Source organism: Asterias rubens, chromosome 2, assembly GCF_902459465.1.
Source record: "Asterias rubens chromosome 2, eAstRub1.3, whole genome shotgun sequence".
Taxonomy (NCBI): domain Eukaryota; kingdom Metazoa; phylum Echinodermata; class Asteroidea; order Forcipulatida; family Asteriidae; genus Asterias; species Asterias rubens.
In genome coordinates, this window is record NC_047063.1 from 5,101,349 (window position 1) to 5,124,671 (window position 23,323).

Consider the following 23,323-nt stretch of genomic DNA (forward strand, 5'->3'; position numbering starts at 1 on the left):
GGTCAGTGTGTATTTCACTCGCTAAGTGAGCAGGTGAAATGTTCTTGGATCGTTTGGCACAAACAACGTACTCCATAAGCAAGATTCTAGCATGGGCTTTGTAACTTAATAAGTTAAGAACTCGATATAGCTAAATGTTTATTTTAATAATTAATATATCCATGTTTGCATAATGACACCTGAAAGCATACATTTTTTGTCAGTGTGTTCCTCCATGGTTTAGTAGAGGGACAGTGTTTAAAAACCATGTAGGATGCACCCCACAATGTCTATCGTAGCACACGACTACCTCAGATTGTTCACACAATGTACATGTACATGCATGTCCATGGGCTTCATGTCTATCGTGTAAGCACACGACTACCTCAGATTGTTCACACAATGTACATGTACATGCATGTACATGGGCTTCATGTTCAACTCGTGCACGGACACACGGATACAACCTTAGAGCTATACTGCTATAGAAAGAAATGATAACATTAATTACAATGTACATTTGGTTTGCGGTAACACCATGTGTGTATCAAACTTGCCAGGACAGTTCTTTTCAGAAAAAGCAGGACAGTTCTTTTCAGAACTGAGAAGTCTCCCGAACCTCCGATTATCTACTCCACGGCAGTAGAATAAAGCAAGACAGTTCCCTAAGAACAACTCTACCTGGCAAGAAGATACACACATGGTGTTACCGCAAACCAAATATACATTGATACCTCACCATGCAATGCCTCAAATCCTATATATTAATTACAATGAAACATAACAGATGGACCAGTGAGAAAACAGGTGGATAAAGAACAATAAAAAGCTGGCTAGTCACAGCATCCTTCCTCCATTGTCACAGTAAAACAAATAATGAACACAAAGCTGCATGGTAACCGCTATGGGTATAAAACAAAAAAATACATCTCAATAATGCTTGTTTTATTTTCAGATAAATAATAATGGTCCTGATTTAGCAGACCGGAATTCTTGCATCTTGATTTGATACTTGACTGCTTTTTGGTACATGTACGTGTACTTAATTAATGGACTGTAACTAACTCGTCGACATTGAACAAGCATGGTCCCCTAAGGTGCTACAGGCATTTTGTGGTTAATAAAGTGGTTACGAAATTAATCCTCAGAAACAACAGTGCCCAAAATGCTCCATCAACTTTATCAACATTGCATTTCAATATTTTCTGTATTGATATGAAATAAAAGCAACCTAACACCCTCCAGTATTCCATTGCGCAACTCAAATAATCCCAAAGAAAACAAAATAATAAAAGCACTTGCCCTGAACTGTGCTTTGAAGTGGACGGTTATTTCTTCGGAGTGATTGAGCAATTGTTATAAAAAAAAAGTTGCAATAAAAATCGTATCAATAAAGGAGTTCATGTTTAAATTTCTTGCGAAAATAACAAGCAAAAGAGCAAACAGCGGGGAGTTTTTCAGCCTGTAAAAGGCAAGAATTATCAACAGTCGTGAGAACACATTGATTCTGTTAACGTCGAACCGAACACTGTTACAAAGTTTTGTTCATTTCCATCAATCTGACGCGGATTTCTCGACGGATTACAATTTTCCGGTGGATGGTTGCTTTATGTCCATTTTGGATCACAATCTTTTATTCCTTTTCTGGTCTCGGCTGCCCGTAATTCAACGACTGGGGGTTGAAAAGCTTTACCTCGCAACGGGGGAGAGGCGAGTTCGATCGGCGTTTATGGATAGTGCCGTATATACGCTTGGACGATTGCATCCCGTGAAAAGAACACCCCCTGACAAGGACGCAGTGTCACTTGTGATGATTACAGATTGTCCGCTCTAATGGACTTGAGTTTTTTTTTTCCTTTTCTCTCTCCCAGTGATCGATAAAACTTGCAAAGCACAGCCGATTTAAAACCCCAAGGTTGCTAGATTTTAGCATGTCACGTAAAAAAGATTGAAGATTTGGGCAATTGTGGGGAAGAAAAGGGCGTTGAGAGGTTTGAGTGAAGGGCGTGGCTTAGGGCTTGGTTTAATCGGGGCTGACGACCTCCATATCAAGATAAAAGAAAACAGTTGAAAAGACAGTCAATGTATTATAAAGTAAACAATCATAGTAATACAGACAATGTTACACATGACAAACCAGTTCTTCAAAGGGCCGCAAGAGCCTGGATTGACTGTGAGCATTTGTGTGTATTTTACAATTTCCTCGTGAAGTCTTTACAAAATGTTTTAAAACCCCTTTAAACAAATATTTTTCCGTAGCTGGGGGGAATCCCGACCGAGTGAAGGTTTCTCAATGATTACTGCTGGGAAAATCCAATTCCCCATTTTGTGGCATCTCCGTAATCGAGCAGAATAACTCCACACAAAAATTATCAATAATGCGCCCTGTGACGTCACTTGCTTACGAAATAGCGCCCTCTGCCAAAATATAACAGGCAAGTCTCGTGCAGTATTCACAAGTGACCGTGCATTATTACATGTTAATGTGCAGATGTGGGTCATGAAACGTTCAAACGCAGCAACTTTCAGCTTTGGCTTCTGGCTACAGAAGTAGCATTTGCGATAGACCTCTGCAACGGGGCTTTTCGTAGCGACCGTAGTCAAGACCGGCAATTCAAACGCGAGCATTTTACACGGATTCAACCGTTTCGAAGAAGGATACTAGACGAAAATGGCGCAGACGTGATCGATATACAAACGTGGTCAGAGGAGAGTGCACAGTGGCCGAACCAAATAAAAACATTAAATGAAATGGGTGATTTGAAGCTTTGCTTAAGTCTAAAAAAGGTCCAATAGGTGGCTCTGAAAAGAGTACGATTAATTTGCTCTATTAAGGAAGCCGGTAACTCACCCGTCTGCCTGCCTCGTTGTTATGCAGGTTAGTCTTCATTCGTGCGTACATGTAGGTCCCCCTCGGATGGTTATTCTCTTTCTCTCTGGCGTCGACAAACTCTTTTGCAAATCGGTATCCATAGTCAACGTCGTCCCCACAGCCTCCCCACACCCAGTCCCTATCAAGATCAGGGGGTCGAGCAGCACGGCTACATCCACACACCGAGAGAACGCCCTCCCTGCAGGCACGACTTATGGCGTTGACTACACCAGCAGCGGATATGGTGTACGTAAAAGCTGCTTCTCTACTGGCTGGAGTTTGGTAGTGGTTCCCCCCGTGGAATGTGTGACAATAATGCCAGGTCGGTGATTGGTCAGAAGTTTGGTGACAAGGTTAATTGGTGACGCAATGGAAAGAGAAAACAAAGAACAAGTTTAGAAATGATAGAGAAGGAGCGAATCGAGTCTTACCGTTTCTGTAGATAAGTCAGCAAAACTAATCTGAAATTACTGTTCACTTCCAAGAAAACAAATATACATGCTTTACTAATGCGTAGTACATTACGGTGCTTTGTTTTTAAAGCACTCTATCTTTGTTTTCATTCATATGATTAAGAATTCATTTTAAAGATAATCCTTCTGAGATAATTAGCTTGATAATAACCACAATTGCAAAAGTATGGCCTGTTTGTCCACAATAAACAAGAGAAGTTCCGGAACTGTCTTTTCACACGTATGTGCTTTTGACGATTTGATAAGAATTAGTATTGTTTCTTTTTTACAAGAGCACAGATTGCCACTTTGGCAAATGCAGCTTCGCGCAACTCAAGGAAATTTCTCAGTTTAAGTCACCACGTTTGAAAAAAGAGTACTGACACAAAAAAAGAAAAGCGATCTTTCAGATTGAAAAAAAATATATATTTCTGTATAATAATATTGGTTTTCTCAAATGAGCAGCCAATTTCATTTCCATGCGTTCGAATTAAAGTTTTTTTGCCTCTCCAGTTGTTGCTGCGTTTAATATTCAGAATTCGGCCATTCAATCGTTTTGAGTCGAGTCAAATTCCTTAACAGCACTCTGTTCAGTTTAGCGTATCGTCATTCTTTTCCGTGACACACACACCTCAAGAACTTAGAAGCGTCTGCGAATTTGAATGCTTCTTTGATGAATTGTTAAATTGAATTCTGCTTTGATGAATTATTAAATTGAATGATTATTTTGTTAAATCGAACGACGCAACATTACATTTGACTAATCATAAAACGAAATCTAATTACCCTTTTCAGAAGCATTCGATTTCGTGCGAAATAGAATAGCTTGGTGGCTAAATTGGTTGCTCATTTGCCGAATTTGACCGAGAAAACCCATAACAAACCCTGTACTTTGTCTTCTCAGAGCAGCAAGTTTAAACGATAAGATACTGATATAAGACAGAAGCCCGGTTTATTTTTTCGTACGCTTTATTTGTCCACTTGTGACGCAAGAAAATCAGCTTCGCACGAAGCATTCGCGGGAATAGAACGTATGAACCGGGCTTCACGATTTCCCTGGGTATCAAGCGCCAAAACTCCAGGGCACAATTCGCACAGCATGACAAAACAAACTCTACGCGAAACGTGTGAACGTTCATGATGCGAATACAGATGTTGAGTTGTCATAATGCATTTGTAACTCAACTTTTTGCCAACACACACTCCATCACTCAGTAACCTCAACGTCGACCAACATATGGAGCTAATTTAAACTACGCCTATGCAGCCAGATCATGTCGCTAGGTATGTCTGAATTTAGTATAGTTAGTTGTAACTTTATTAAAGGATAAAAAAGTCGCAGAAAGTGCTCCTATTTTGCGTGATCAACAATATAAAATGGCGTTAACACCATCTACTTGTCAGGTAGAGCATGTTCTTTTGCGATCTTGTATCGCGTTATATTCTACTACCGCTGAGAAGATAAAGCTGGACCGTAGTTCTCAAAAGAACATAATCTACCTAGCATGTAGATACACACATGGTGTTACCGCAAACCAAATGCATTTTGATACATCAACATACAGTACAATGCCTCAAATCCCATAACATATAAAAATGAAATAAAAAACCTGTGAAAATTTGAGTTTATATAAATAATTTCGAGGCATACTTGTGTAGACCAATATATTCTACTTTTAAAACACCTTTCTGTAACCATCATATGCATTTCATAACAAACGGTTTCAAACGAGTTTTTAAGACCAACTCGACCAATCCAATGCAATATGTCCCTTTAATTTCGGTTGAAACAACCGACGTCAGATATTACGTTTCTAAATATGTTTCATGTACATTTTATCAAAAATATGACTTCGTCCGAGGGATTATTTCACAGAAAAGAATGGTGAATGAACTTCACAATTGGTGAGGTTTGAGAAGCGAGATCAAAATACTAAAAATTAAGACTTTAAAACACCCTTCAGCCACGGAAATTTCCACTTGGGCCTAGCTATGCTCAAACTATGGCCCAAATTCATAGAGCTAAGCAAAATTATGCTAAGCAAAATTATGTTCACCAAACTAAAGTTACTAGCCAAAATATCATGTCACGTGTATATAAACTGTGACAGGTATACTGCTCGTATTCGCTTATTAGCAAATGTCCACTTAGCTATGCTCAAACTATGGCCCAAATTCAGCGGCTCTATAAAATCTTGGCCCTGAACCCAAATTTTTCGTCACCGTTGGATGAAACCGTAGCCATTGTGGCGTTTCACTTTCGTATTACATCAGCGCAGGGGACGAGTCATGGCTAGATGGAACCCTATTTATGGTAAGCAAGAATGTTAGCAGATACCTCAATTGTTTTTGCTTAATCGCTGTGAAATCATCAGGCTCAGATCACGAGTAAAGATACAGGCTGACCACCAAGCACCACTCTACACAAGCTACTCTAACTTTAGCTACAAACTTAACTTTGTGAACACTAAGTTAACAACGATTACCGCGCTAATCTTTTATGTCAACAACGTGAAGAGGAGAAGGGGAAAGATTAATTGGATGACGGATTTACGGGGGAGGCTCATATTATAAACGCATAAATTATTCATGCAATCTCACCTTTCTTTGTAGAAGGATGGCGGATAATAGTCAGATAATCGTTTTTCACACGGGTATTGTTTGCGTATCGGACTGGGAGAGGGAAGTGGGCCGGGGGGAGAGAGAAGTGAGCTGGGGGAGGGTAGAGGTTGATGCGGTTGGTGGTATCATCGCACACCGGGTATAAACCATGCATGGTCTAGTCTTCGAGGAGGGTCATCAACACACCATAGTTCCCATGTAGGATTTATACATAGACCATCCACATTGTGGTCTAGATTCAAGTCGAACCTACCACTTGAGTTAGATAATGTGGTACAAAAACTATGTTCGTTTTCTGTTTGCAGATTAACGGCTCATTTACGTTATATACTGACCACATCAACTACAAACCTGTTTTATTAACGGTTCTCATGAGTCATGTGTTGATCAGCTGAGAGTTTCTATTGACAACGGAGTCCCCTTAAGACGTAACAAATCTTTTAGAGAAGAAGATTTCTGGTTCTTGTGTGGTTTCGCGAGCTACGGCGAAGTGGCCATTTAAAGGCCTACTTCACGCCGAGAAAGGGCTTACAGAGTTACTAGTTTGAAAAATATATTTGTATTATTTCTGTATTAGGGTTCCACGTTGATATTTTGTCAGTGTATTATGACATTTGAATCTACCCACTGGTTCAAGAAGGCTCACCCAGAATCGGCTGGATTGGAAAATGCGTTGAAGTGGCTATACACTCTTTCAAGAGCAAGCGTGTGAAGGTGGTCACAATATGAAATCATTATCATTTGAATCTTATGATAAACACAGTGAATGGATTGTATACTTTGCCTTTAATCTTGTGCACGAGTCATGGCCTACAATGCCACCAGGGTCACTGGGCCAATATTGACCTATACTCAATGGGGTTGACACGTTATTACTTTTGCGTATTATTATTATTAGGTAATGATACAAGGCCGGTTGATCAGAAAAACAAACTCTAGTGAGTTTTAAATCTCAAGGCCGTACTTTTAATATAACACTTTGGCCTAAAGTCGAGGGATCGACGTCAAAGATCTTGCTGAGTGGGAGAACGCCATCGTCCCAAGCAATGACGTAATAGCACCGCCATCTTAGAAGTAACCAATGATGAAACGGTGGGAAAACGCGCAGTGCGTACACGCGGCGCTCGTCTCAATTTTGTTTTACCAATGACAGCCTAGGGCGCCCTACTAAAATTATATCGACATGTGCATAACGAGTATTATCATTCTGTATTTTGATTGAGCAATGTAGAAATAAAGTAGTTCCTCCATGACAAAACCGAGACAAACAAAGCATTGAACATGTTTCGGTAAATCCCTGATAAAATATCAACAATCAGTGGACTTTTTCTGTAGAAATAATCCGAACACTGATAACGGAGGTCAGGGGATGAGGGGCTGGAGCCCCACCCCTGCTCTGGAACCTTTCCCACCCCCCCCCCCCCATCCTGAAAACCCCCCAAAAGAATAGTGTTATATTAAAAAGGCTCTCCCCGTCATGTCTTTGACCCTGCTTGCCCAACCCCAAAAATAAAAATGTCTGGTTCACTCGCCGAGTGGTACATTGCAATGCTTTCCGTTCTGCAGAGCCCGGTTCTAATCCCACCTCGCGTGTGGATAGGGTTTACAGTCCACAACCTGATTACTTGGGTTGTCCCCATTGGAGTTTTCCTACCACTGACGCGTCTTCTCTGCACAACTTGTCAATGTTTACGATAACAAAATTACATTTAAAAAAAATAGCAAATAAAATTACATTTTCACGACTGTTGCGTTTGCTGTAAACTAGGATTGAAACTTTCAATAAAATATCTTTGCATCAATGAAAGAGGTATAATCCCCCTATCCCATAATCTCCGCGATCTGAACACTCCGACTTAAAAACTGCACATTTTATGTTTCATAAAGCAAGGTTGTCATTTTTAATATCAGAGAAAGAAAAAACAAGATTACATCTTTTGTGTTGAACTCCAATCATCGGTGAAAGAAATTATGAAAATCGAAACAACAACCAGCAAAAACTTGAATTGTATTATTATTTCTCCTAAAGATATACTTAATTTTTCCTCCCACGTTCTACTTTAGCCAATACCACCAGCACTTCACACACAAAAGACAGAAGGTGTCTGAGGGAATTACAACATACCATGGGGCAGGGATTGTAAGATCATTTCACGATTCATAGTTTTTTCCAAATCACTTTTTTTATTGAACCTTAACCGTGTCTTGATTCCAGAGCCTTTGGTGGTGTTTACACCAAACACTATGGTAATTTATTGGGGGTAATTTGCACCTCACCTGGTGAGAGCAGATTCCCGCAGGGTCAAAACGCAGCGATCTCAAACCATGGAGCTATTTTCTTCCCTCCATGCTCAAACTAGCTTTCGGTCTCACTCGATAGGTATGCTGCTAATATTAAGCACGCCAAGAAAATGAAGAGAAAAAAAACACCTCAAGACTATCACGTTATCAAAATGTTCGTGCTAAATTTGTTTCATAGATATCAAATTTGTATGTGGTACAGCAACATCGACTCAAAATTTGTTGTTCGAAGAACAAAAATAAGAATCATTTCTGTGTAGAGGTATTAACTTTAAGCACAAAATTTAAAGACTAAGAAAGAAATTCAAGGACAACAACATGCGACTTAATAGATGTTTTATTTTTAAAAAAATATTAAAAAAAGTTCTTCTCACACTGAATGAATCAAGACAAACCTCAAATAGTTTATTTTCTGAAAGCCTCACCCAAACAACGCTAAAAAACCACTTATTTGATCATTCCGAATATTATTTCAAACTGATCCGATTAGTCTCAAATCCATCAAAAAATCCTTTCCAGCAAGATGTCTGGCTTTGGTTCTGTTGTCCTCTCGAGCAGTATCACTAATGCTTACCATTACATTAGAACAGGCATACCAATGTAAACCAAAACGTTGGTTGCTGTGTTGCAATAGAGTGGAGGGCATAATTTGGAAGGTATTTAATTGGAGGTCTTGATCAAAGACAAAGGGGGTTGGTCATTCACCCAACTCTCATGGGCTCACGAATTTGATTTCGAGACCTCAGATTTAGAAACTGAGTTCTCGAAATCAACCATCTAAACGCACACAACATCGTGTGACAAGGGAGTTTTTTCTTTCATTGTTATCTCGCAACTTTGACGACCAATTGATCTCAAATTTTCAGTTTTGTTATTTTATGCATATGTTGAGATACACCAAGTGAGGAGACTGGTCTTTGACAATTACCAATAGTAACGACAAGTCATACCGTATCGCTTGATATGTATTTTGCTAGTAACTTAAGCATTCTGCTCGTCTGTCGGTCGAGTGTTTGTTTATTTGCTTTGTCCGTCGGCGTGTTTGTGTGTGTACGTGTGAATGAGGTAACGTAATGCTATTGGTCATGGGTCGACCACAACAAGCATAACAGAGCACCACATTTTGTTATTTTTTGTCATGACTGTTTGACTCGTAAAAGCACTTATGGTATGTAATAATGTTCAGTACTTTGGGGTATCAAAAAAAGGAATCAGAAGTTCTATAGCAGGTCTTGATCAACTACCTCCATGATCAAAGGGGTAATTTGTACATCGTCACAGTTCTAGCCTTAGTTTTAGCTCTGTATGCTGAATATGTAAGAACCCATTGGGGAGGGGCAGGGGAAGCGGCATCCCCATCCCCACATTCCATGCTTTCCACTGAGAGGGCCCCTGGCGCAACGTATAACAGCTAATATGAGTGTATAAGGGGTCGAACATTCGTACAGAAATATGGCGGTAGTTCAAAACTTCAGATACTTCCCTGGACTCCTTTATGCGTTTGAGCCGTAAGTGTGTTATTTAACAGGAAATTTGTGTAAGGAATTAACTCCAACGGTCCTCCACAATGCCCTTGCATGACATTTGTCACATCCAGGCCAATTTAATTATATCTATTTGGACAGATTATCGACTTTTCTTACTAGCAAAAATGACAGCAGTCTACAACGAGTAGATTCTGATTGTTTGACTATTAGCTGAGATCGATGTGGAATGTCATGGTTTTTGTTAGGGTCTTATGTGTGGTGGCTGATTGGGTTAGGTTACGTCTGAGAGAGCTGGAACTTATTTTAAAGAGGCTAACGGTTGCAATGTTAGTCTGGGATTCTACAGAAAGAAATACAAGTGTATTACAACACTGACTGAAATAAATGTCTACTACTGGGCAGCCTTTAACAGTAGGCCTACACTTCAGTTGTAGGCGATATAGTACAATCATGCTCGGGTCCCATATTGTTTTATTTTTGTATGCAAACTGTTTGTTTATGAATGAATAAATGATTGATCAGATGTCGAATTTTGAACTGGTTGGATGAAAACTGATTATAGACATAGTGCCTGTTCTCTAGAATATTTTGGAAACTAATCGATAATCGATCGATTAATATCGACAAAAAAATACAAAACCTAAACTTACGTCCAAAGTCATGACAAGAGCAAAATTTAAATTAACGGCTCAGGTCTCAAATTGTCGTGTAGACAAATTTAGGGCGTCGGCCAAAATATCAAGCAATGTTTCTATAGACTGGTTCCCTACAAAAAAAACTACTAAGCATGCCGATCTTGCTAAGCGCCATTTCCACCTTCACACTAATCGTTGAATTCTGAACCAAGCCCCGTTACTACCTTTAACAAGAAACGCTGGGGAGAACTTCTTTGATATTTCATCAGATGGCATTCCTCCAAACCAAATTTCAAGGATACCTCTTTAGTTTTCGGAGGATGTTTTTTGACGTGTTTTTTTGACTGGTTGGTCCCCAAGCTTTGAGTGATGTGTTAGCCGTTGGGCATTGGAGTGACTGCGTGCACGTAGTGTTCGAGTAGGACACATATTTTTCCGGTCCCACTGTTTCTCTATAACTCTCTCTCTCTTTCCCCAGCAAAGGAAATATCCACGGAGTTGGGCCAACGACACCGGTTGAACCGCTCAGTCCCCAGGGGGAACGGGGCCGCGCAAACCCAGTCCGATTCCAATGCAGGTATTTACCATTGATACACAAAGGTTGAAGTATAAATGGCAAACGATTTTCCCCTGTCCACCTTTCACCCTGGACGGGGGTCCATTGGGGATCGATTCCCCCTGAATCTAGCCGTTATTCAAGAGGTGATAGCAACACATTGTACCCCAGCGCAAATACTGGCGACGAGTTCCTTTGTGTCGACAATAGAAGGAATTAGAAGTGTCCAGCCGCCAACTGGTTTCCCTGTCAGGGACCGTTAGCGTCAAGGCTCGGGGATGGCTGATATAAAAGAGTAGATGTCGTCGTCCGGACCCCAATGTGTTCCGACATGTGCCACAGAAAGTTAATTAACGGTGTATATGAACGAGAGTGTGATCAGTGTGTACTGGGTATTATGTAGGCAAGGATTAAGGGTTTATAAATGTAGAAATAAAGAGATAATGAACAGCAATGGGTTGAGTTTATACCTTCAGTCATCAGAAATGCCCAGATTAAGTTGGCGTAGGTCACTAATCATAGATTCCGAGGCAAAACGAGTTCTTAATTGTTTTAATTTTCCATAGAACATAAACGGACCACACGCACAAAAACAACAGTTTAGATCTAGTTTAACACAACCATAGTTTGTCGATAAGCTAATTCTAGAAAAGGTTTTTGTTTTAAAGAAACAGGAACTCGAAAACAAGTCAAACTTCGATTGGTATACCGAGTTTGAAACCCATGACAGGTTCAACTTCAATGAAAGGTCAAAAAGAAGAAAAACTCTTTTCGCAAAAGAAAGAAAGAAAAATGAAGAATATTTTTTTGTTAGGATGGTGTGCATTGTACGGCTGAATATGACGCGCGTATTTACATACCTTTACATTGGCAGTATATTTAGATTGGACATTTACTTGACTTATGCGAGTGCTTCTAACTGATGGAAAGTCAAATTAAATTATCAATCCGAATCAAAACTATCTTGTCCATGGTGTACAAACTGACCAATCATCGAGTTTCTAAGTGTGGATCAGAACATTTTCTTGTGGGGGTGATATAAGCCGATGTGTGCAATCGTGGCGCTGCCAAGTTAAAGCAATGCAATCGTCCTTGTCAGCCTAATAATAAGTGTGTGATTAACTGTCAAAATATTTTCATTTTCGCTAGTTATATGGAAAGTTTTGTATTATTTTTGACATGGTTGGTGTGTTATTATTTTGAATGGGCAAAATGTTCATTCACAATGATGCACATTGTACAAAGAATCCCCATTAGCAACAAAGGTTTGATCAGCTGAGCTAGATTATTAATATCTCATGGGAGTTCCACACAGCACTGTCCACACGCATCCTACTATGTATTGTGGTCTTAATCAATAGTCATGAAACAAATCCATACTAACGTATCGTTCCAACTTTGCTTTGAATGTTCTTTAAAGGGTTCTTCACAGGTTTCGTGACTTTTACAAAAATTAAAGAGTTATATTCGAAGATACGAGCTTTGCAAAAAAATTGATTCGATTGTCCAAGCCATACCCATAAATCGAATACATTCACACCACCAAACGAAAAACCCTCTTCACTACCAAGAATAAAGTCACGGTCCCCCTTTAAGCTGAAAGGAATGCAAATCTTTAGTCAGTTTTGTTACAGGTGATGTTGCTTTTGGGCCCAGTGTGTCGCCATGGTCGGGGGCCGGCTTGCACTCCCAAATCCGCTTCCATCTTAAATTTCCCCTCTCGTGAAGTAACCAGTCACTATATACGGACCTTTCGTTTCAGCGTCACGGCCGCCGTTTCGCTCCAGGGGCGCACCATATATCCCCGTCCATATATAATGACATAATTTCCATGTAGCAATGAATGGTGCACAATAACAAACGAATTGGCTCACAGTCCGATCACAATGGTTCTCTATGGGAAAGTTTATCCACTGTGAAATAAGTACTTCGGCCCCGCCTTCGGTCGCCTTTCTCTGTCTCTCTGCTTGAATTTTGAAAAAGAAAAAATGAATTGATTGGCCTGGACTAAACACAGCATGCCTTTAGGTGTGCCTAAAGATAATTTCTTAAGTTATTGTGAAATGGCTTACTAACGCCATTTCCGAAATGATCGTGTTGATAACACCAAGCCATTATATTAATTTTCTTATTAAATAATTGCAGCAATTTTATTGAGTAAGTGGCAAATTTCTTTAGATGTAATTCAACACATATGTATTGACTATAGTCTGGGAGACGTGGTTCTACTACATTCAAGAATGGTGAAAGCGTCTGGGTCTAGTCTATACAAAAATTGTAGTTGCTTTGAAATTTGAGACAAGAAACACTTCTGATGTTTCACGAATTAGATGCAGTACAATAGATCTATGTCTATCTAGTTACACAATCCTAACATAGGGCAGGGATCCCTACCAACGTGAAGCCTCATGAATATTCGTGAGTTTGCGAGAGTACACAGAGATCTTGCCGCCACGAGAAGGAAAGGTTACGTCCGAAATAGAGGAACAGTTAGGTTTAATTTGCACATGTTCACTACAACTGTAACTGTCCTTGCTCTACGCCATAACAACATTGGATATTATGAAACTAAGGTAAGGTGCGGTCTGCTCAAAGACAGATCCTAAATACAATTCTGACCAATCACTGGCGTATACGTAGTCACGCTGGATAAACATCTGACCAATCAAATGATGACAAATTTATCCACAGTTCTTTCACAAACCAAAGGCAAAAACTAATGCCACACACCGATTTTACCAACTGACTTGAATGCAAACAATTTGACCACTCGCGAGACGAGAACAATATCCCCACAGAAATTATTGAAAAGCAAATACAAATCAAAATACTTCAGTGTGAAAACAACTGGCCAACATACGCCAAGAACAACAACCACAGAACCATTTGATAGATCACAAGATCTACGATGCCAGCTTGACCAATCACAGACAAGGATAATGTCAACCTATACTGTCCAATCAGAGTCATCCCTTTAAACTGACTTGAAAATTGAGATGGAGGATTCAAATAAAATCGTCTTATTTGTAGTCCCGGTACATTTTTGGTTAAGGTTTGAGGAGGATTACACAGAAGCTGTCTCCAAATACCACGTGGTCTCATTATACACCACGTGACATAATTTAGTTTCACATTGTGACAGGTGCATCCGGAAGTGAAAGTTCCTCAACGAATGCTTGATACGAGGCTGTGATGAAATCGCAATAGTGAACAAGGAATGATTTACTTATTCACGTAAAATTTTATTAACAAATAGGTAACTAATTTGACCTACATTGTGACAATACACAACATAATATCAGTAAATTGGAAGAAAGAAAAAAACACTCACCAATGGCGGTAACGCGCCCAAAAACAGACCCAGTCTCCGCCGTGCTACAATTCCATCTACGGTTGCTGAACTGGTACCTGCACTCCTCGATGCCCAATCTTGCACCTTCACCGATGGGGCCCATGTGATCTTGGTATAGCTGACATAATTTTTGCTGACCGGAGGAAAGGCCAGGAAGCTCGGCGCACAGAGGCTGTGTACCGAGGATGAAAAGCTCCGGACTGCTAAGAGTCTCGAACTGGTGTATTCTGGAGTCAAAACCCAAGTTCCTGAAATTACAAAGAAAATGAAACTTACTTGAGCAGAAAATTATCCGAAATCAACATTTGATGATAAGATCGACCAATGCATCATGAAAGTCAAGTATGAGAGTCCAAACCAGCTCTTTCCAGAGCCAAAACTCACTCAAAAGAGAATTCTGAAATGGTTGTACCTGCAAATTTACCAGTATTTATAAAGTATCCTTATCTTTCACACCATGCAACTTCAAAGATTATTATTCGTGGTAACATGTGACAGTTGGCCTGTTTTAAACCACTAGTCAATAGTGCTCGTGAAAACTGTCAATACAAAAAAAGCAACTCTCTTGTTTGTTTGTGGAAACGTTCATGTTTTTGCTATACAACGCAACAAAGCTTAGGCCATCATAATTGCATTCTGTCATTGGGTTGTCACTCATTTAAGAAGATGACCCCCCCCCCCCCCCCCCACAAGAAGCTTACGTTGAGATCAACAAAACTGAATAACACAGTGTGTGTGGCCAAAGATTACCAAATAAAGACCACTGGACGATCCAAAGTTCAACATGGTCCTAAAGATGTTACCTCTTCATGACGGTCCGAATCAATATACATTTTACTTTTCAAATGGTGGTAACGGACACGCCAAAACATGGGGGCCAACTTCCTAGAGCTGCTTATACAAAAAAAAACATTGCTTAACAACTATTTGCAAAAATTAGCAGGATACCAGTTACAATTGGCAAATGTGGCATTGTGGTTTGGCTGATAACCCTATTCTGGTAAGCATAATTTTAGTGAAACAACACAAAAGAGTTGCCAATAAAACGGATGCCGTACCAACGTCCTTATACAATTTATGTTGCGGGACTCAACCATATGGTCCATACATTCTACGGTTCCTACAAAGGGTCTCACCAGCGTGGCGTAAGTTAAACACCAAGGGGTGTAAGTTTAACACCAACGTGGTGTAAGTTTTACACCACGTGGTTTTAGTCAAACCTTTCACTAATGTTTGACAACCAAATTTCTAACATCTATTTTTGCATTTCAATCTTTTAAAATGAAACATGTCTTTTGCTAGTGTTTCAACAATTGTTTTAGACGTTGGTAGGCCAACTCTGCGACACTATAGTGCTATTATTTTATCCCTCAATTGGGCATTGTTTGTTATGTAGTGTTCTCGCATTTTTCCACCCAAGGTTGCATCACGCGGCTATTCAAGGATGCATTCCATTCGATAAATCTAGTCAAAACAAAAGCCTGCATCTTTTGTCCGTTATAAAATGGGACCTCCTGAAGTGAAGGTAAGCAACAAAAAGGCGCCATTTTATGAAGCATTTTGGCAAGAAATTCTGAAGTAGGTCTTGAAGCAAGACAGGTTCTCTGTAGTACTTTCCACTCGTGGGGTTTGAAGTCATGAACATCCAAAGCATGGTGGGTTCCTGAAGTCAACCAGCGTCAAAAGACCGCAAAGAAAAACCAGAAGGATATTTTGTGACAGCCTTTCCAGCTAGCTAAAAAGTACACAAAACATGTTGGTGTTCCTTCTAGACAATGCTAAGGGGATTGCAAGAGAGAAATGCAAGAGAGCAGGAGAGAGACCCTCCAGGGCGAGAGAGGGTAGGCAAACATCGCAAGAGCCCCCGTAACTTCCCATAGTACACACGGCTAACTCGTTGTCAACACTTGAGCCCCCTTCAAACTACAAAACGGAGAACAATGGCAAGATAATATGGGGAGGGGAAGAACCACTTTGCCGTGTCTACAAGTGTTTGTAAGATCACCAGTGGAGTATGGTAATCTCATGGATGGAGGAGGTGATCACCCAGATCGGACGGTACTCATCCTACAGGTTCGACAAGTGTTTTTGTCTTGAGGGATGATCGCCACTAAAAGACCCCCACCTCACAACCCCCCCCCCCGCCCCCAAACAGAAACAAAAATCATATCCGAGGACGTGCCATATGTAAATACATCCTCGGGGTAAACCGATAGCACGGAGGTATGGAAACGTCGCAACATGCTCTCCTCAGCTTGGAACCACATCTCCAACGAATTGGAGGAACTGTTTCTCAAAAAGTTTTTATAAAATACTTCAGTGTTAATTCAAACTTCGGAAATGAATCCTTGGGAGAAGATGATTATTAATTACTCTTTGATGACAAGCTTCCTGCTGTAAGAATGGTGGGTTTTAAATTGACAAAGGTGCTACACACATGTCTGAGGTAATTCTCAGAAAATGCTCAGGAAAGTGGGAAAATCTTTACAAAGTTAAACGCGACCATTGTTACCCCACCCCAACTTTGAGAGGTGTCACAATTTATAGGCCCGACCTTAAAAGTTACAACGCAAAGAATGGATGTATGCACATGTAATGTATGTCTTATATTTGAGCCTTAGAGACGGTCTCTTAAAGGCAGTGGACACTATTGGTTATTACTCAAATAATTATTAGCATAAAAACCTCACTTGGTAATGAGTAATGGGGAGAGTTTGATAGTATAAAACATTGTGAGAAATGGCTCCCTCTGAAGTAACATAGTTTTCGAGAAAGAAGTAACTTTCTACGAATTTGATTTCGAGACCTCAGATTTAGAATTTGAGGTCTCGAAATCAAGCATCTGAAAGCACACAACTTCGTGTGACAAGGGTGTTTTTTCTTTCATTATTATCTCGCAACTTCGACGACCGATTGAGCTCAAATTTTCTCAGGTTGGTTATTCTATGTATATGTTGAGATACAGCAAGTGAGAAGACTGGTCTTTAACAATTACCAATAGTGTCCAGTGTCTTTAAAGACCGTTTGGGGGCAATGGTAGAATCAATGAAACTGGAAATGTTCAAGAGTGAAGTTGGTTACATGAACTTATGATAATGATGAGAACGATGGTAAGCATTCTATAAAGCATCCGTGACGTAAAATCGTTACAAAACATGAAGCTGCGAAAAGAAGAGATGTATTCTTAAAAAAAATGACATTTGTTTTTAATGAATCGTTAGTCAGTATGGCCAGTTGCACTGGACTGGATTGAATGAACTCAACCTTAAACCAACACCTTAATCAAATTTAGTTAGTGTCCCTTTTCATTGGGTGCGAGTGTTTTTCTCCATCCTATTAGTATACTAGGCCCCTCCTTTAGCTTTCAACTCACAATGTCACTTTGGGTACTATACAACATTTTTGTTTGTTGCACATGTTTTTCATAGGTTCTATAGAATAGAATGGCTTGTCAACATGTGCAGTAAACACGACCCCCTGTAATGACCATGTTGAGTATTATGACCAAGTGTTGAACACCAACCGTTCTCATCGGATGTCTCACCTCTTCGTCTCATATATTATTTAGGAAAGGTGACAACCACAAACATAATATTCCGGATTTATGACACAACATGTTGTTCTGTGTGTGTATGAGATTTGGTAAACAAGTCTTGGGGGAGAAAAACAAGTTCATGTGGGATGTTGTATCATCCAGTTTGCGTAAGCAATTCATGTACTGTTTGGAGAATGTGACAACCACACACATAATATTCTGGATTTTTTAAAGAAACGTCATGTTGTTCTGCGTGTACGAAATCTTGGTAAACAAGTCTTGAGAGAGAAACACATATATTTATGTGGGATTTTAAAGCTGCCATTTGGCGTAAGACCTAGAACAGTTTAGTGAGGGTTAGAGCATGACTTTTCCTACCTCATGGTTAGTGGTAGAGCATAGGGAAAGGACGGGTATAAAACGTGTTAAGAAGGCTTCAGAGAGAACATGGAGGTAGAAATACCTCCATGGTAGGAGCACAGAGCAATGTTGCCCTATGGTGAGATGCAGCTTACCGTTGAACTTATAGGAAACGTTGACCCACATCATAATCCCATGGAGGAAGAATTACTTCATTGTACGACCCATAGTCTATGGATATGAAAAACGAATCACCATCCACCACCAACCAAAGATAAAACATGAACACTTCCCAGTTGCATTGATAGTGCTTGAGCAACCTTTACAATACTACAAAAGAAACTGCAAACTGGCCAATAGTTGACGACAAAAGTTTGGTCAATTTGGTCAAAATGTATCACTCATACCTTGGGATACCAGAAAGAGTATGTTGAGTATTAGGCCTATATTTGAAAAGGAAAGACTAGACACAAAACAATAAACATAGGTATCGAAACTGCAAACAGGCCAGTGACATGGATTTGGAGTTATGAGGAAATTATGTTGCAATGTTCCACACAGGAGTACATTGGAGATGACATGAAGTCACCACCCGATGGGTCGTATAGTCACACTTTCTGCCTCCATGGTCACACCATTAAAGGCAGTGGACACTATTGGTAATTACTCAAAATAATTATTATCATAAAACCTTACTTGGTGACAAGTAATGGGGAGAGGTTGGTGGTATAAAACATTGTGAGAAACAGCTCCCTCTGAAGTGCCATAGTTTTGGAAAAAGAAGTAATTTTCCACGAATTTGATTTCGAGACCTCGAGTTTAGAACTTGAGGTCTCGAAATCAACCATCTAAACGCACACAACTTCGTGTGACAAGGATGTTTTCTTCTTTCATTATTATATCGCAACTTTGATGACCGATTGAGCTCAAATTTTCACAGGTTTGTTATTTTATGCATATGTTGAGATACACCAACTGTGAAGGCTAGTCTTTGACAATTACCAATAGTGTCCACTGCCTTTAATACCCTTTTTTCAAATCCACGCAAAAAGAGATCAGCAGACCTGCTCCACCAGCAATGGTTTGAATACAGCCAGACAATTGATACACCAGTAATGGCAGACAATGCGAGAGACTTCCACACAGAACCCTCTCCAAGGCCATTCCATCCTATTTCAGAGCAGGGGAGGGGAATGGTCAGCCAGCAATCATGGGTTTCAACAAAAGAGAATTGATCTCATTAATCAGATACCCGTTATAATAGCCAGTCAGCTTCACCGGGGGGGGGGGGGGGGGGGGGGGGTTGGAGAGAAGCACCTTGGAGCAGGCCCACGGTATAAATAACTCCCTAATGTTATCCCACTCCGGTGGCTTTACCTTTGCAGCGCTGCTGGTCTTCTTAACAAAATAAGATCACAGCTTTCAATCATGCAGCGATAGGCATAGCTTTGTCTAATAAAAACCACGAATAAATGATGAGTTCTTAACTGCTGCTTAATAACATTCTAATAGGTCTGAGCAGTGGAGGAAGGGGTGAGGTTGAACCATGGAGGTTTCTTCATTCACGGTTGAACTTCTTGGGAGATAACAGGATACATTCAAAGAGGAATTGTTACTTGAAACCAATATTGTATTCATCTAATCGATTTGAAAATTAACCACAGGAAATTATAAACACGTAAATGCAAAGACACTAGTCCGGTTAAATCTCATTATAGAGTAGACTTTGCGCTCGTGTTAATAGCTTATTCAAACAAAGCAGCATTGTATGTTTGCCTCTTCGACCATGCTTGATTTAATCATGATTTAATCAATATACAATAGGACTTCTCGAAAATACGGTCACAATTTTTCACTTGGAGGGGCAGCATGGTATTGGTTACATTTATTCTTCGTCAATCTTTGGTACCACAATGGTATACTCATAAATTCTACCTCCATGATTATTCCTATATGACGCATGCTTATCCAATTTGAAAGCTCGCTTGGAACATGCAGTTAGTCGTAGATGAAAAATTCACCATACCCAGTCACCAAAGAAACGTTTTATATCGAGGTAATCTAAAAAAAACTTGTCTGCATTGCCAAACAATAATGGCAAAACGCCACAGTGGTAAAATGGTTGTTTTCCGTGGCATTGAAACGCATGTTCGTCTTATTCTTCAGGTACTTCTGATATTTCTTCAGCACATATAAACAGATTTGAAATGTCTATATGAAACACGTACATTTTCTTGAAAGCAAATCACAAATCAGAACATTTTGAAAACTGAGTCATGACAAAACTTGTCACTTTCGTGTGAACAAATGATGTGACTTATTACGAGAATTCTGCATAAATACCATGGGGAACATTTCTTGTCACCTTCAATAATTCCATGAAACTTTTTTGTTTTGCTTTTCACCACCAAACCAAGCACCAAACTCACATGGTTGCTTGTGGTCAACTTTTAAAACAGGTTTTCAGTGTGGTCGCACTCCCACGAGGAGTGCAGTTTTCTTCATCCATAGCCAGTTCTTATTTAGTGGAATAAGGAAAACAAATAAATCACATTTTAGATGGACGAAGTTCAAATAATTTTGTAAACAAAGAAGACTTACCACCATGTTTCTTGAGCGCAACATACGGCAACGACGAAGCCAACAATACACAACACGTTCCTCATCGTGAATGTGCTGAGAGTCCGGCAGGAGGGTTGACCGTGATCGGACTACCTAAGCCCCTCTGCTTCGAAGCCCGGTAAACACGGAGAAGTCTGACCGGGCGATCGAACGTCTCGCCTTGGTCACTGGAGAAGAAGTTCAGGGGGGTGTGGAGCGCCTCGGCACTGGTGGTAGGGGGCTCTTGAAGGAAACTGTAGACTGAAATGATATGGGTAGATCTGTGACCCACAACTTTCATGAAGTTATTTCTGCTGGATGGATAGAGAGCGTACTCGGCTGTGCATAATACATCCACCACTTGCTCCGTGTTATAATCCTTGTTCATGTGGTTCCGGCGGTGGTGGGCTAGGGTGCTAGCTGGGTACGTGTGTGTGACTAGTGACTCCCCTCGATCGGCCAGTGATATCGTATCGCCTTCTCGCCCAACTACTGACACCTGGACCTCAGGCTGTACAAAAGAGAGCGTGACGTCACCAAGTTAGAGGTGTGAGCCTGGGTAAGGGAAAAATAACAGAATCGCAAAATTACCCCGGAGTTATTGTGGTAGAGGAACAATACCCAACTCTAGGTGGTGGTGCCGGGGATAGAGCAGTGTATGACCGGGACGATTGTTCCTCGTCAAAGGGGGAGAGAAGGTGGGGGATAAACAGCCACCTTGGAAAAATAATAATTTTTCATGTCGCAATCTTGGTGATCACTCTGGAAGAGATCGCCTAACTAACAAACACATTGAAACATGTATGTTTACACATGGCTTGCTTGGGATATATTAATACACAAGTCAACACATGGGCTTCCCATGGAATGCTGCATGCAGAGTAAACCGCGCATGTAATGTTTGTGAGGTTCTTACTGAAAAACAAAATGGAATCCCCTTGTGACACACACGCAGCCTGAGAGACAGCCAAGAAAAAACAAACTAGACTGTGATCCAAGGCTTTCTAAAGCAAGCAAGCATCACGACCCAAGCCGGATGGATTACAGAATAAGACGAACTACGTGTCGAGCGCTCTTAGTCTTGTACCCGCAGCCGTTGAAGAAAAAAACCGAAATCAGTGGTTTGCTTCCCAAGACTAATCTGAACTCTGATTGGCTAGGGAATTTAGAGACGAATTGCGCATGTCAAAACAAGTATCAGAATCTGCAAATGAAAAGTTAAATCATTATGGCGGTTTTCTAGTGACGTCAAAAATCGCGTACGCCATGTGTACACAAAAATATTATGCGTTTTTTGCTATATTTTAGCTCGTTTTGCCAATAAAATAAAATAAACAAACGCGTACGACACAAACAATTTCCTTGGAAGCCCTTTACTTTTTTATAACGATTAGCTTGCGTAAGGCCTAACCTCTGTTAAATATGTACCAATAAAAAAATGTATGCATGTGGCAAACCATCAGATACGAGGACAAAACTATGATTCCAGATTTCAATAAACAAATCAAACAATAAATTTGATAAATATCTTAATTGAAACCAAGTGGTATTTGTTTACGAGAGATCTTCAAATAATCATTTTGTATTGGTGCACGATCAGATCGTGTGTGCTTTTTGGCCTATCGAAATAACAAAATTTTGTGTTTAGGGGTTCCTTTACATGCATGTGAAATTATTTTAGACAAAAGCGTTTCTCGGGTCAATCTGTAATAGATTGAAGTTTGTAAAGAGTGTTGATTAAGATAAAATATTAAAAATCACAGATATATTTCTCTGATTATTAACCAATTCCATCGTACATTTCAAGGACTGCCCGCCTATCTCCTTTCAGTAATTACACTAACAATTAATACCCCCATTTGAACTCAAAGTAGAGACGTATAACTCGCCCCTAATCGCCAGCCTAGAGTCGGTACCTTACCCCTATGGCGATCCGTCCATGTGATCATTACGTTCCAATACAAACAACGGTTTCTCTAGCAACAAAACAAGGCCAACAATATTTTTTGTGCGATTGCCTAAGAAGAAGAATCGAAAGAAAGAAGAAAAAAGAATCTTGGAATTTGGAAACCTTAATACGACACGTTTTTTTATTGTACGGGTGGGGATTTCGTTAATTAAAAACTCGTTTTCGTTCGGTGCGTCCATGAAAATTAGTGTTGAATGATAGGTTTTAGCCCTATTAGGTGTGTTGAGCGCGGTCGCGCATGCAGAAAATGCCGCCACAATCAAAACTGGCTTGATTGCATGGCGATTGTACAGGACTGCGACTGAAACCATAAAACAGTTTTAAGTCCTTCTTTTGACCCGAGTTGAAGCGGGCCATGGTTGGACAATTGGGTGCTTCCTCTGGTCTATATGCCCCGGTGTCTTCCACTGAAGCTTCTGGCCCTTAGCCATGTATCGGCTTAATACAAATACAAACATCAATTTGGATCCCAAAATACACAGTCAGTCGGCAAAACGACACCGACGGGTTATTAAGGCCCTTATGTCAACTCGGTCAAAAGAAATATCCTAAATTCTAACCGATGCTAAAAAATAAAAAAATAAAAAAATTTAGAGAGCAAA

General features: G+C 40.2%; 1 protein-coding gene across 1 annotated transcript in view; it reads right to left on the reverse strand.

The window, feature by feature from the left end:
* Positions 1–21,684, reverse strand: part of LOC117303732 (protein Wnt-5b-like) — a 39,301-nt gene extending 17,617 nt beyond the window's left edge. The window contains exons 1-4 of the mRNA XM_033788036.1: positions 21,669–21,684; positions 20,753–21,307; positions 14,236–14,504; positions 2,831–3,123 (exon numbers count right to left, since the gene is read on the reverse strand). Coding sequence (XP_033643927.1) covers positions 2,831–3,123; positions 14,236–14,504; positions 20,753–20,817 — 627 coding nt within the window. The 5' untranslated portion in view covers positions 20,818–21,307; positions 21,669–21,684. The remainder of the gene's footprint in view (positions 1–2,830; positions 3,124–14,235; positions 14,505–20,752; positions 21,308–21,668) is intronic.
* Positions 21,685–23,323: the final 1,639 nt, after the last annotated feature.